A 15,576-nucleotide genomic window follows, 5' to 3' on the forward strand; every position below is an offset into this window, starting at 1 on the left:
CTCCTTGAAACACGCATGCCCAATAAAAGACCTTTCAAGTGATACACACAACCAGACAGAAGGCTCTATGGCTACCCAGACAAAAAGATTCTCTATAAATCAAAACAGTCTTTCCCCTGGACTGTGCCAATGAAAGGATCCTGTATCCACTCACCACAATTACTCATCTGTATTTCACAGGAACCCAACACAAAAAAATGTATCTCAACACAGACGTCATTAAGTCTAGATTTCAGAATGCATATGCTCCAAACTATTTCAAGCAATTAGTTTGGGGACAAAACTAATGTAAATTTTGGTACATTTTAGCAAAACTTGATAAATTCGTTTCCAAGTATATTAAAGTCAAAGTGACTATCTGCTCGACACGTGCAATTCCATTATTCAGGGAATGTTGTCAAAGTACGCTAGTAATGAAGGACGAAAAATTGTAAAAACCTATCTATTTAACAATAGTCATGCAGTGCCAAATTCTTAAAATATTCAGTGATTCCCACCACCCATGTCCCCTCAACACACATACACACACAAATGCACTTTAAAGTATTTCCCTGTGGTATTGCCTGGCTTTTAAGTGTTGTCCAAGTTGAACCAATCCTTAATCGGGAGGGCAAGAAATCTCTCCCCCTCTATATTTAAATGATGATTTATTATCCCTGACTTTTATAGATGTACAGCTCTGGATCCGAATCACAAAAGACAGCTACCTGCATCACCCCCCCCCCGCCTCCCCCTTCTCATCTAGGCCAAGTACTTTCCACTGGTACACAGCCCCATCCCAACCCATCAATAATCTCCCCGTGTTGTCATGGCTGGAAGCCTGAAAACCACATTTTCTCAGATTCCTTTGCCAGCTGGGTTCCACTTAGAGAGGCGCTCAGGTGAGATTTGAAGGCAGGAGAAAAGGGGAGGCAATTCTGCTTCTGACGTATCTATGGCATTTGCTCTTGCACTCCTGACAGGTAGGAGCCCCACAGCATTAGCCATGGCGGTGGTCCCTCTGGCAGTGGCACCAAGAGGACTTGCTAGTGGTGGTACCCACAGCAATGTCAGCAGCAAGCATGGATTCATGAAGGCCAGCTCCAAGGAGGAAAAAGCTTTTATCCTGCCAGCCCAGGGCCAATACAGCATCCAGATCTCAGGGTGCACCTCTCTGCCTTTAGTTTCTTCAATGCTACTCAAACTTGCATGCAATTCCCCACCTTAATCCCTCTCTGCTGGAAACGCCTAGTGACTGAGTGATACACATGCCATTTTCCACAGGGTTATTATGAGGATCAGATAATATATAGCAAGCAATTCTGTTCAGTACTTGGAACATAATAAATGTCAACTATGTCAACTTTTATCCCTTTGTTCTATCTAATCACTGGCAGTCATGATTCAGCTCCCCCTTTTCAGACCTACTAGATGAAGGCGCTGTTGACCTCTGTCTCCTTAACCATCAAAGGATTTCGGTGAAGCTGGACCTGGTTTGAGAAAGCTGGGGAACGAGACTCTGGGAAACTGGCAGAAGCCAAAGGAAATGAACCAGCAATGGACCAGCAAGTAAGTACCAATAAGGGCAGAGAAGAAAGAAGGGTTTCTGTTTCCTGATCCCCAGTGATCTTGATGGTTGAGAACATGACATGAACTTGTCGTAATTATAAAAGTCACTTACAAAATACCTGTCTGTAGGTACCCAAAGTAAAACACAGTCTCTATGAAGTAGGAATGAAATGAATTTCATTGGTTAGGCATTTCTAGGTCTTCTTCTCTTGGACCTGTTACATTGTCCAGCCTGCTTTTCAGAGAGTCCAAAACTTCTAGATATGGACTTTCTTTTTTAATTAAGTACATGCAAATATAATCATAAAAACAACCTGACCTGCTGGGTAAAATGTAACAGAATCCATTTTCTTTGTGTTTTGAAAGGGGTTTTACTCCAGTTTATGCAACAACATCAGTCTGGAGAAAGGGTACTAAGCCTCAGCTAAGATATATCTATAAACATAATTTTGTCTCCTCAGGTCAGAACATTTAATATCTTTTACATATAAAATATATCATTAATGTAATATATATTATATGTTACATATTATACATACTATATATTTGTTAAATAGATACATAACATGTATTTTTTAACTTATCAGTCTTAATTGCGTACAGAAAGCAAGTTTCCTACCAGTATTTTATGAAATTATTCTCTGAAACTTGGGCTGTTTAAAGAGAAATGCTCCAGAATCCCTAGCTCATTTTATCTCAAAAAAACATAAGCTTTCTGTTATCTTGGGAGGACAGTCATGATATTATGAGAATAACTTGGGACGAAAATGGGACCGGGACCCGAGGCTTCTGCTGCAAATTAAACACCGAGGCCTATGTTGAGCTCACCTCCTCCTTGTTGGCTGTACAGAGTCATCGCTCCCACAGGAGGGGTTTCGGCGGCGTGTGTAGGGGCACTTCGGGGATTTCATGCGGTCATTGGGAGAGCTGTAGAGTCCACTGCAGTAGAAGAAGAATGGTCAACAATGCCCACAGACGGCCTAGAGGAGCAGACACCCCAGCCCCAAACTACAGAAGTGTTCACCCTCTCAGGGAATACTGGATCACGGGCACACAGTTCTCTCTGCTAACAAGATGTATTGAAAGAAAAGGGAGGTAAGATGTGCCAGATCAAATCATTAAGAGTCATTATCTTTCAGGAATGGATTTGTCTCACTGGCTTCGATGGTAAGAAGTGAACACACAAAGGATGGTAATAATAACAATTTGCACTTACAACAAACCTACCGTATGCCAGGCACTGACTGGGCAAAAAGCTTTATATTCCTTATGCTAGCTAACCTTCATATCAACCACAAGCACTGACGTACAATTATTAGGCCCATGTAATGGAAAGAAAGCAAAAATATGGAATGTTGAGTTGAGTGGCCCAAGTAAAGTAGCTAGGAAGTGGCAGAGTTAGAATCTGAACCCCTGGGTCACTGTACCTGGAATCACCAGGACTATTTAGCCAGTAAGGTATAATGCAGGTCTGTTGCTGGTTTGGTAGTTGTGGACAGAAAGAAGCTGAATATACGGATATTTCTGTGAATAAAGTTCTTCTAGAATCATTAATCCTCAAATACACTTTTCAAGCACAGTTTTTTAAGAACTATAAAATACAGGGGATTATCATTAATATGCCATTTAGAATTCAAAAATATACTCCCTGACTCTAAGCCATCATAATGACATTCCAGGTAGTGTCTCAATACACACTGGTTTCCCTTCGTGTCTTCCAGGAGAAAGTTCCACATTAGGATACATCCTGTTGACTCCTACTTCAAAAGTTCTCAGTCATGCTGATTTAGGAATCTGACTGCCTTGTCCACAGCTGGTAATACCCAGTCACAAAGCAGTTGGATTCCATTATTTAATGAGCTGCAATCGCTAATCCCGGTTCTGCTGTTCTCCTTTAGAAAAACAATGATTCTCTTTACCTCTGGGGGCCGTTCTCTTCCCATGGTGCGTGAGATTTGCTTCTTTGGGTATCAGGGCTGTTTTCATTCTTTGCTTTCTTAAAGCTTTAATTTAAAAAAGAAAAAACATGGAAAATAAACTAACTAGAGAATAAAAGGAAGTAAATTCACATATTTACTTCCTCAGCGAAATTGTTTAACAAATGTTTTAAAATGTGTTTTTATTTATACCCGTGACTCATTCCAAAAAGAATATGAAGTGGCTGCCGAAAACAATTCATGTCTCCAGCAAGTACTGCTGGGTTCCCCTCCACCTTTTTTTCTAGTATTACTGCTTTGAGTCAACAAAAGCCAGGTCATCACTGTTAGGAAACTATGAAGAGAGTCCACCTGCAGGACAGGAAGCAAGGGCAAGGGTAGAGACAAGAAAAGAAGAAAAGCTGACAAGGAAGGAAAGCTGGGGTATGAGGGCTCATGAGGTTGGCCCCTCTTTTCAGCTCTGGACTTGGGTCTAAATCTGTGCAGGTAGGTCAGCTGTGGACAAGTTCACACTACCCAAACTGACCTTTCCTGGCCCCCAGCTTCCGCCATATCTTGGCTTCATCCTTCCAAATCAGAATGACTTCCAAATGCTATTTCCTGACCTAGTATCATCTTTCTGCCCTAAGAATGTAAATATAACTGAGTTGTCATTCAACCCCAACAAATTGTTTTAGACACACATGGGGAGACACAGAGGAAAGGGCTCATCAGAAGCCTTGGGACACCACTAACGGAGGAGAAGTTTATCACCTCTCACATCCCCAGAGTCTCAGCCTCAGGAAAAGATAGAGCTACTTAACTTCTAATTCACATTTAACCCTGGCTTTTTGAGAAATCCTCTATATAAATGTCCTCGAACATGGTCATAGCAGGGTTCTTTACAACAGCCAACAAAGAAGAGAGAGGAAAAAAATGACAAGGTCATTTCAAAAAAAGGAAAATAAACTTGTATCCTAGCATACTACATCCATACAGGAATTAATATAAACCTGAAAAATTATATATTTGACAAAGGCACTTAACTCATTGTATTAGCATAGAGTAGGTAGGTTTTATTTTTTGACCAATACACTATTTTGAGTAAAGTTAAGTAATCTTTGGAAGATCAAGTGCCCAAAGTAAAATCTTACTTTTGAAATGAGAAGTAATAAATATGGTAGATACTTAATACAACAGTAGAAAGTGTGTGTTTAATAAATCAGAAAGAAAAAGGGAAAAGAGAAAAGTGAGATTGAGAAATTCAGTACGGAGATGAAAGGGGAAATGGGAGAGCTGGCGAAAGTTGGAAAATAATGAAATCCTCGGTGGCTAATTAATTGCATTCACTCCCTAAGCCATTTCTCATCTGGAGCTTGAGTGGGAAAATCTGGCGGCCCTTTAGGTACCAGTCCTATTGGCAAGAATGCAGTTGTAAAGGGGACTGAACTCCTTCTGTACATTCTAAAAAGGCTTGGGATCTGAATTTCATGGCAGATTACCGTTCTTAGTTGGACTTACCAGATGCATACCCTGTACACACAGATTAAGCAGACGCTCTATCCACGGCTGTGAGGCTGACCGAGGCAAGCACGGCCAACTAAGTGTAAGCAAAGGCAAAGACCCTGTCATTCCAAAAAGAGTCCATAAAGGGAGTGTTCTCGGAATGAAACAAAAGAAAATGTAAGCAAAACCCTGGAGAAAACACAACTCCGAGAACCCTCCTATCTTAGAATTATTCTGCTAGGAAATTATCAACTGTATTCCTCCACGTAGCCACAATCCAGCTGAAGGAAGGCACCGTTATTTACTAACAAAAGATGGAGTAAATGATCAAAGAAGTCTGTCAAGGTCACATATTTCTGACTGCTTGGACTTCTCCACAATGCGGGGAGCTATCCCTATAGACAGTGTGAGCTGATGAAAGCTGCTCATTGTATTTCTCCAATGCTGTTCCGTGAACATAATTGGAGATAGGAAAAACTGACGCTGAAACAGTGTCTTAACAGAGAACAAGGCTGATCTTTCGTGGAAACAATCCTTGTAATATATTGAGAGAAAGTCTTTCCGCTGGGGAATGCTGCTGGGAAAGTGGATGCAGAGGACCATGACAACTCTTCATACATATGCAAACGCTGACTTCTGCAGCCCTGCGTCTCTAAATGCTATAAGCCCTCTTCCCAGGGCCACAGTTCAGTGCACCGCGGTAATGAACACAGTACATTAAACATGAATATCATCTACTTTGTTACACAGGTCCCTCTGAGTAAGTCCATTATAGCATGCCATTTTAAACAGCACGTGGAATTTTCCCTTTGCTGCCGAGAATGCAACCCCAGACTGTCTGTGCGTTCACCATGCTGGACCAGCAGGAGCACTTCCTTCAAATGAGAGAGGCAGGTCCTGATGTTTATATTCCACTGGCATTTTAAAGTATTCTTTGGCTCACAGACTATTTCGATCGAAAGTACTAACTATCAGAGTAAAAAGATTCTTCACCTTGCCAACGGGAAAAAGCATTTTTGTGACAGCATACCGTCCTGTGTTCTTTCAGTTAACTGACTCACCTTTTTATTGGGGAAGGTGCAATAATTTTAGTCGTTCCTTCATTTTCTCCATTTTCTATGTTTGCTGTTACCCGGTTTATGCCGTTTGATCCTAGCAGCAAAGAGGGGAAGGAAAGATGGAAGAAAAGAGATAGTGGTGAGAAGAACACAAAGAAGCCAGAAAGTTATTTTAAAAAGCAACTTTAGGGACATCATGGCACATTTTATTGGTAAATTATAATTGTAAATAAATAATGAACCACCCAATAAATCTAAGGTTCTATTCTTTGACATGTACTAAGCCTTCAACATAACAACATCCAAGGGGGTTTAGGAATGACACCACTTGAAAATGGGCCCTTTTGAAACTCTAAGAGTTAACTGACTCCCCACATCATGGATATTCTTTAGACTATTAAAACAGGATTCTAAAATATTTAGTACTACATATTGGCAGGTAAGACCTAATAATCAGCCCCTGATGACTATGGTGAAGAAATTACTGGTTTTGGCATGCCACGATAGCCCCCACTCTAAATCAAAACAAAAATATTCCAATTCATAATGCAAACGGCAAAAAAAGAGTAACACAGATGTTATTTCTATCGCTCACATGTTAAAAAAAAAGTTTTCAAATGTGTTTTTTTTTAATACAAACATCTCTAAAAGCCTAAAAAAAACGTTTAAAAGCTACTATTCTACATGTTTACATCCATGCTAGAGGTACCAGCAGAGGGAGCCCCCAGCAGACACAATGCTGGAAATCATGGTCAAATAAAGATAAGTAGCCAGGCCCACCCAGGAAGTCTGGATCCCATTCTCAGGACACAGGCTGGTAAGCCTGCAGGGGCGACCCGTGAGCGCTGATGACGACCCTTCTCAAGTGGTGTGTGCCTCACTCTGGGAAGTGCAGGGGAGACCAGCAACAGGATGCCAAAGTCCTTGTTCAATTAACTCTATGTGACATAAAGGTGTGTCTTCAGAGCAGCATCTGGCAGAAGTACGTCCAGAGTTCAAGTCCTTCCAATCCAAAGTGTAATCACCACTAACCACTGACAGTTTTTGAATCGTGAGGTGAGTTTGTAATAGTATTAAGAGCTAATATTTATTGAGCACTTACTATGTGTCAGGTGCTGTCCCAAGCACTTCATTTACTTATATAATTTTCAAAATAATCGTATAAGGTAGATACTATTATCCCCATTTTTAAAAAATAAGAAAAACAGGCTTTTCCCAAGGTCCCATAGATCATGAGTGAGGGGACCAGCTTTGAAACCCAGCAGTCTAGCTCCAGAGACTTAAGCTCTAAACCACCACGATACATGGCCTTCCATGCGCCATCTGCACCCCACCCCCAGTTCAAAAGTCAATGTAAGTAGGAGCATCTGGGTGGCTCAGTCGGTTAAGCGTCTGCCTTCTGCTCAGGTCATGATCCCAGGGTTCTGGGATCGAGCCGTGTCGGGCTCCCTGTTCAGCGGGAAGTCTGCTTCTCCCTCTGCCCCTCCCCCTGTCCCTGCTCGCTCTCCCACTCTCTCACTCAAATAAATAAATAAAATATTTTAAAAAAAAGTCTGTAAATTAAGGGTCCACTGGAAGAGACAGACTCTTCAGAACTCTTGGAGGCATGTTTAACGACTCATCAGGAAAAATAAACATCAATGAATACACCTCGGACAGAGAGAACAAACAGTGGTTTCAACGAAGAGTTCCTAAAGCTATCATAATAAGAAATTTGACATGGGTTCAATATCTGAATTTTGTTCTTGTTCTGGAATCCTGACATAGAAAGATAAGCCTGAAGATCTATCTGGCATTAAAGGTAAGTTCATGTTGGAGCAACATTCAGAAGCCAAGTAGAAAAGCAGTTTGGAGTCTACAGACAATGCCACCAGCTACGATGAATGGGACAAAACCAATTCCCTTGAACTACCCCGTGTGCTATCGGATGTCGGCAGTGGCCAGTCATTGTCTATTCCGCCATAACCATTAATAAAAATCCCAAGGCAGATTCCCAAAGTTGCAGGCACAGATTCCAGCTGGAGCTGCTTCTGACTGTGGAACTCCCCATGGTATGGCCCTGGGGCAGTGACGGGAGCCATTAACTCACTGGTGCTCTAGACAGTGGGTGTGCCCCAACGTTAACATTTTTATTGTTCCTAATAAACTTTTTAAAAATGTGGTATTGTTATCAGCAGGTATTACTAATTTATAATATAAATGAAGGGACCTATATTAAATGAGGCCGTTTTCCCAGGCTGGGGGGAGGAGGGAACACAGCAGAGAGCCAACCCCCAGTGCCAATAACACCAAGGGAAGCAGCAATGAGTAAAGGTGAACATCCCATGGACCAAAGCCCTGCACGACTAGCCTAAGAGTTCGCTTCACTTCTCATCTCTTTAGACTGATCATTAGTTTCTTCTCACTCTAACAACCGATCACCTTAGAGAAAGTGAAGGTGTTTAGCACTTTTACCTCATTTCTTTCTGTCTGAATCTTCTGAAAAATTAATAAACAGGTAGAGAAATCCAGGACTATTTTCAAAAAGAAAAGTTTCAAACTATGTGTATATATATATATATATTTTCTAAATAAACCGATGTCTGGTTATTCACGACATCCAAATAATTTTTGAGATGAAACATAAGATGGATGTTTTTCCAAAAGAATTTCAGTAAAAAAACCCACATACATGCTGTCTCTCAAACACTCAGAAACAGTTTAGCCAGGCTTCTTTGGAATAAATTGTTGGACTGTCAAGACTATTTTACTAACATAACAGTCATACAACTCTCATAAACACAGCATAAATAAATAAGGTATTGGCCATAATACAATCTAATTCATGGTTCTTTTATATTCAAAACAGTGGACTACTAGCTAGAAGTCTATTTATAGGTATTCCTCTTCTCTATAACCATGTGAGCTGGACAAGCCTGGAGCTTAAAAATGTTATGAGAAAACAGACAACAGGGGGAAAAGCTACTTACAAGCATTAACTTACTGGGAGCACTTCTGAAGGACCCCCTCACATAACACTCATATCCTAACTATAACTAAGGCTTTTCTATTCGTGGATGTAGGGTTCTGAAAAAGCCCTAATTAGGCAATATTTATTAGCTTTCTATATGTTGCTAAAGGTGCACTTAAAAGTAATAACTATACTTTTAAAACCCCCTGTTTTAACTAATTAGGTCAAATTAGTGAGATTTTATCACACTACCATTTGAGAAGAAACGTAAGCAATTCAGTCAAGCTAGGCTGTGTTGGTTACTGAAATCTGCCAAAGTGAGAGAGAGAGGATATGCATCATTGAGGTTTCCTTTTTTCTTTTTTTTTTTAAGATTTTATTTATTTATTTGAGAGATAGCAAGTGAGCATGAGTGGACGGAGGGGCTGAGGGAGAGGAAGAAGCAGGCTCTCCACTGAGAGGGGGCCCAATGTCAGGCTCAATCTCAGGACCCCGGGATCATGACCTGAGCCCAAGGCAGACGCTTAACTGACTGAGCCACCCAGGTGCCCCATTACTGAGGTTTCCTGACTCTCCATGTTGCTGACGTGCACTACTAACTGTTTTCCTTTCCAAGCTTCTCACCCCCACCCCCAACACCCCTCCCCCATATCCTAGCACTTTTCAGAACCATGCCTTGTATATTAGCTCAAATGCGTGGGCTATGGAGAAGAGGTGAACTGACAAACCCATCACACTAAAAGGCTTGTGCTTTCATGTATTACTGGCCAGAGAATAGTTCCATTGTAAAGAGGAAAAGGAGAAGCCAAATATTAACTAAAAAAATTAACTGATCACAATGGATTTCCAGGCACTGCTCTAGGAGATATTTTCAGGTTGGAAAAATCTTTTTCCCTCACTCCTTTTTCACCATAAATTACAATGGACCACCAGGAAAGAATATAACATATAGGTGTGAAGAGTTTAACAAATTATTATAAAATGAACTGCTATTTAACCACTGTCCACTTCAAGAAATAAAATATTGAGGGCAATTTTCCTACACTACACAAATCACTCCATTTGGGGCAATTCTTTCTTTTAGATAAAGCCAAACAGTTGTTTTCCATCTAAAATATCTAGAAACATGAATTATATACATATTTCATAAGATATGCTCTAAAATTATTTTTTAATTATTAATAAAAGTTTAGGCCTCAAATCTTAATAAATTGAAGGACATATTACTGTACTGCTCCATGACTGTTAGCACAGTGCTTAACACATGGTAGGCATCAATGAAGGTCTACTACTGTAAAGGATGTATTTGTTTCTATTTTGACCACTAGCAGGGAAAATTCAAGATAATGATGTTATTTTGTAGAAGTGTCAAAACTAAGTCCCCCCCCAAAAAAATATCTGTATGTGCAGCTATGGGAAATGCAAGAAAGAGGACGTGTAGCCATATCCTACAGGACTTGGCCACTTCTTAGAGTTTTGAAAGCTACCTTCAGCCATAACCCACTGCTCTTTTAAATGACAGCTGCAGATTATCTATAACAGAAATAGTTATTGGTATATGGTTATTAAGGTTCTCGTAAATCTGATTTTATTTTAGATAAAATATTAATGCTAGCAAGACCATTTAGAGTTAGGAGCGCCCAGTCCATTATACACAGTGTTCACATTAAAAAGACAATGGGCTTTATCCCCAGAGGCTAGTCCTGTTTGGAAGAGTGAGCTATTGGGGGGGGGGGGGCTATAGTTCATTAAGGAGCCAAGTTTAACTCCTCTGATCATTTTGGTCTCTAGACTGTTAGTCACTGCAGCTTAATATGGGCGCCCACAATTCTCTACAGTTTAGACAGCACTGCTACGCCAGTGTCTGGTGCTCTACGGCATCTTGCTTGTTCATTTTCAACATCCTATATGCAAAAGCTTCCAGCCCATGTGCATCAGACCACTACCAGGCTTTTGGGTGGTTTGGTCCTGTTCACGTTTGAGTGCCCTCACCTTCAATGACCCTCGCCTTCGGTTCGGGAAGAGTGGCTGTTAGAAACAGAATCAACTTTCCCAGGATCTATTTAGCCACTTGATCTGCAGACAATTCTGAAAAGTCATCCCTGTGATGTCAAGATTGGTGATGGATATACATGGATTTTCAGTTATAAAAACACTTTGCATTTAAATAGTATTAGGGATGTCACAAAATTTGCAGCTCCATTTGACACCTGTCAACCTAAATTACATTCCTGATATTATTTAAATGCTTCCAATGCTTTTAATTTACAGAGTGGGCATGAGGATAAATGTGTGGCATTAAATGAAAAAAGATGTATTTGGCAAGTGACAATGCCTTATTCAGTTATATGAGGGAAAGGACAAATTGCCAATAAGTAAAACAGGACTGTAATATATAAATGATTTCATTAAAAGAACTCTCAAATACGATAAATTTGTAAATTTTTAGGTTAAATTTTATCCCCTTTATTCACTTTTTCTTATCTAAGTTAAAAAAAAAAACCAATATCTGATGCTTAAGACAAATAATCAGGACAGATTCCTAATACAACAATTACGTATTATGTTTCAGTAAAACTAACTTGATTTTATATTAACTAACCCAATGCAATTTATCAGAAAAAAAATGCTATTCATGAATTAAGAACAAGCTAATAATTGGAAATACAGCTTAGTTCTAGTTGTCACACTGACAGTACAAAGTCACTTTGCCTTGGTTTCACCAACGTTAGACTAGGTACTATGGAAAAATGGCAGAACGTATAGCAAGTTAGGAAAATAAGACATTTTTCTAATACAACAAATTACAGTCTAACAGGAAAATTTGGCAGAACAGTCACTCATTCAATTAGGTAAAACAAAACTGAATCTCAAAACACAAAATTTGGAAAATATAACTTTTTCAGCATCCAATGGCTAATTCTTTAAAGTTCAAATGCCTGCCATCAGCCCATTCATTGCAAACAGGCAGCCAGATCCCTGCTTTCCTTTCTTTTCTTTTTTTTTTCTTTTTTCTTTTTTTTTAAGGGGGGGAAAGACAGAGGGAGAGAGAGAATCTTAAGCAGACTCCACATCCAGCAGGAAGCCCAGTTCAGGGTTCGATCTCACAACGCTGAGATCATGACCTGAGTCAAAATCAAGACTTGGATGTTTAACCAGTTGAGCCACTCAGGCACTCCAAGATCTCTGCTTCTCTTAAGAGTTTCTGCATTCAAAAATCCCAAGGGTGGTATTTAAGCAGTTACCTCTTTATCATAAGCATACAGACTTTTAAGACACTGATTTTGCTACATGTCAACTGCAGGATCAAACAAAGCTTTCTGCTAAAAAGCTGGAGGGTAGATTATAAAGAATTGGGTGTGGATGAGAAAGATGCTAGGAAAATATGTCTACACATGAAAGATCCTTTCCCTGGTTGGTCTGCTTCCAATTTCTTCTTCCCCGACCCAGTACTCCCCTGGATCCCTATGCTTTCCTCATGACCAAAATAATCAACTTGGGAGTATGAGTTGGGTGGAAATGAAAGCACTGCACCCTCTGCCCCTTCGGCAGAGTTCCCGAGGTACACACACCGAGAGAGTGTTCAGAACGCCAGGTTCAAGAACAAGAAAGGCACTTCTGAGCCTGGGAAGTCATCTGTTCACTCCCTGAGGTGCTCAGAGTAGAATGAAAGGATTCTATCTAAAGGACTTGTGATCTACACGTGTGTGTGCTGGAGCGACTGCCAGACAGGGCAGCAGCAGAAAGGCGCCATCTTTCCTTTCTGCACCCATAGGCTCAATGACAACACCTATCTGTGAATGGCTGGCTGGAATCAAGAGGTGGCAAATCACTTAAATACCAAGTTTTTCTGTGACAGGAAGACACAATTCAAGTGAAGAGGATTGAGTAAATGTTCACATCCTACCCTGACAGAACTCTTACACTCCCCCAGCCCCTCCAACAGGACCACACAGTTTGGAGCGACATACAGCAAACCTTCTCCAGTCATCTTCTGTCAAACCATTTATCTCACCTAGTGCAGGCAGGTGGACAGTTCCATCTCTAACCTGAAGTTGGTTCTGTTTCAGAGGAGTATGCTAGACCCCTGCTTTAGAGGTTTTTATTCGATGCAATTATAATAGTATATAAAATGTATACAAAGCACACATAATTGTATATGAAAATTGCTTTTAAAAGGCTTATTTAGTTAAGGTACAATCAGGAAAATTATTTTTTTCTGTTTCCATAGTCCTTAATAACTTAATGTTCTTTCACTTTTTACCTAGTGCTCACTAAAAAAATCTGAAAAACTGCTGTGCCTCAGTGCATGTTTCTAAGGTGATATCTAACGTTTTTTATCAAAAGTTTAAATAGTTCCAAGTTTGTATGGTGATAAGTGGTAACTAGATTTATCACAGGGATCATTTCATAATGTATAGAAATATCAAATTTACTATGACGTACACCTGAAACTAATAGGATATTGTATGTCAAGTATACTTCACTTTAAAAAGAAAGTTTAAATAATACCAAAGAATGTCATTTGCAGCATATAGTAAATATTGACACTTTAAAATGGAATTGTTTCATGACTCTCTTCAATGTATCCAATGTAATAAAATACCATAGAAATTTGACACCCACAGTCATTCATTTTAAAATTAGATGAAATGAGTTTACGTTTGGAAATTTCATGGCATTCTTTTTTCTCCTTGTATTTACATTTCAATTCCACCTTCTCTGGAAAAATTTATCCCAGAGTAATATATGTTTTACACCTGACAAGTTTTATTCATCACCCTATCTCACTTCTCTGTGACAAAAACTAGAAATAAATTTAAGTTTTATTTCCCAAGACCATAAAGCTCTAGGAGTTAAAATTTTCTTCCGAACTAAATCATTACAATTATTCGTAGTTTATTAGCATACCAAACTAATGTTGATAAATAATTATTACAAGTAAAAAGTAAAGTTTTATTAGAAAGTAATTCTCAATGAGATGAACAAGGTAGTTTTGTTTTCCCAATGATGACATAGGTTCAATGCATTGAAGAATATTTAGTGCTAAATGAAACAGTTTAGCAATAATTCTATTCCTGTTTTTAGATAGATTTCAATGCTGAGAAATCTTGTTCACATAAATAGGGCTGCATGTATTCTGTCATGAACACAGTGTCTTTAAAGAAATTCTATGACTTACATGTCTAGCAGTGCTATATTATCTAAAATTATTTCAAATGTTCTATCAGATGACAAATCAATTGGGTCCTCCTTCAATTTTGTCGAAAGTCAAGATGAGGAAATGTCGGAGAAAAGGAGGTGTTGTTGGGGTGCCTGGGTGACTCAGGGGGTTGAGTGTCTGACTCTTGGTTTCAGCACAGGTCATGATCTCAGGGTCCTAGGATCCAGCCCTATGTCATCAGGCTACCTGCTCAGTGCAGAGTCTCCTCCCCCTCTCTCTTTCCCTCTGCCCATCCTGCGCCTCCCCCACCCCCCACTCCTGCACACACACTCTCTCTCTCTCTCTCAAATAAATGAATAAATCTTGGGGAAAAAAAAGAAAAGGTATTGCTTAATAATTAAGGTAATTAAGGCCATTTAGTTTCCAGACACTAACTCAAGAGGTTTTTATCATTTAAGGACAAAACAGTGTAACAGATTTTAGATGAGGAAAAGGTCTGCCTTTCTTTTGGACAATGGGAAATGGTCCATTGGTAAAAGGTAGGCTGGAGAGAAGAGCCAGCAAGTCTACTATGTCAGGCAGATTCCCTTCAGGAAGGAGAATCTGAAAAGTGATTGAATCAAAACTGTATCCGTACAATCCTTCAAGAAGTCCCCCTGTATCTCCTTCCAAAACCAGGACCTGAATCCCTCAGCCTCCAATCTGCTGCCCTAATCCAGCCAGCCTTCAAAAACCACTGCCTTCCCAACAGCATCACAGATTACCTTCAGCCATAAGCAAACAATCCTACTGGACGCTTAAACTCTTTCAGAGCTCCACTCTCTGACACTGGATACATCCTGCCCACATGTGAGTACATCTTTTACCTCTCTAGTCTAGTCTGATAAAGTGGTTAAAGGTACAGGACTGAAAGTCATACAAACCTGCATTTCTTTCTCAGCTCTGCTAATTTACCTGACTGTGTGAGCTTGGACAAGCTATTAAATCCCTCTGGGGGGATCTCATCAATAAAATAGAGGTATCACCAACAACTTATAGAGTGAATATGAGGATCAGATAATTTATAGAAAGTGCTTGGGGCGCCTGGCTTACTGGGTGGAGCATACAACTCTTGATCTCGGGGTTGTGAGTTCAGGCCCCTCACTGGGTGTGGAGCCTACTTAAAAAAATTTAAAAACAATAATAATAAATTTTAAAAATTGCTTAACACAGTGCTTAGCTTTTAATAAGTGCAAAATAACTGCTTTATTATTTTCTAAGACTAAGTTCCCCTAGACCAGGAGCCAAGTTTTATTCATTTTTCTGTGCTCCGTGGAAAAGGGTCTCCACTGCGTGTTTTATCGAACAACTACAAGCAATTCAATTCTCAGAGGACACTGACTGGGTGGCCTGCAATTTAACTAAATTCCGACACTATCTACCTGGAGATGTTGT

The 15,576-nt window shown here is 39.8% G+C and overlaps 1 protein-coding gene across 2 annotated transcripts in view; it reads right to left on the reverse strand.

The window, feature by feature from the left end:
• EPB41L4A (erythrocyte membrane protein band 4.1 like 4A) overlaps positions 1 to 15,576 on the reverse strand; it is a 239,004-nt gene that overhangs the window by 41,737 nt on the left and 181,691 nt on the right. For both annotated transcript variants that reach the window (XM_057307352.1, XM_026498459.4), the window contains exons 13-15: positions 6,032 to 6,122; positions 3,468 to 3,551; positions 2,377 to 2,487 (exon numbers count right to left, since the gene is read on the reverse strand). In XM_057307352.1, coding sequence (XP_057163335.1) covers positions 2,377 to 2,487; positions 3,468 to 3,551; positions 6,032 to 6,122 — 286 coding nt within the window. The remainder of the gene's footprint in view (positions 1 to 2,376; positions 2,488 to 3,467; positions 3,552 to 6,031; positions 6,123 to 15,576) is intronic.

The sequence above is a fragment of the Ursus arctos genome, unplaced genomic scaffold (assembly GCF_023065955.2).
Source record: "Ursus arctos isolate Adak ecotype North America unplaced genomic scaffold, UrsArc2.0 scaffold_5, whole genome shotgun sequence".
Lineage (NCBI taxonomy): Eukaryota > Metazoa > Chordata > Mammalia > Carnivora > Ursidae > Ursus > Ursus arctos.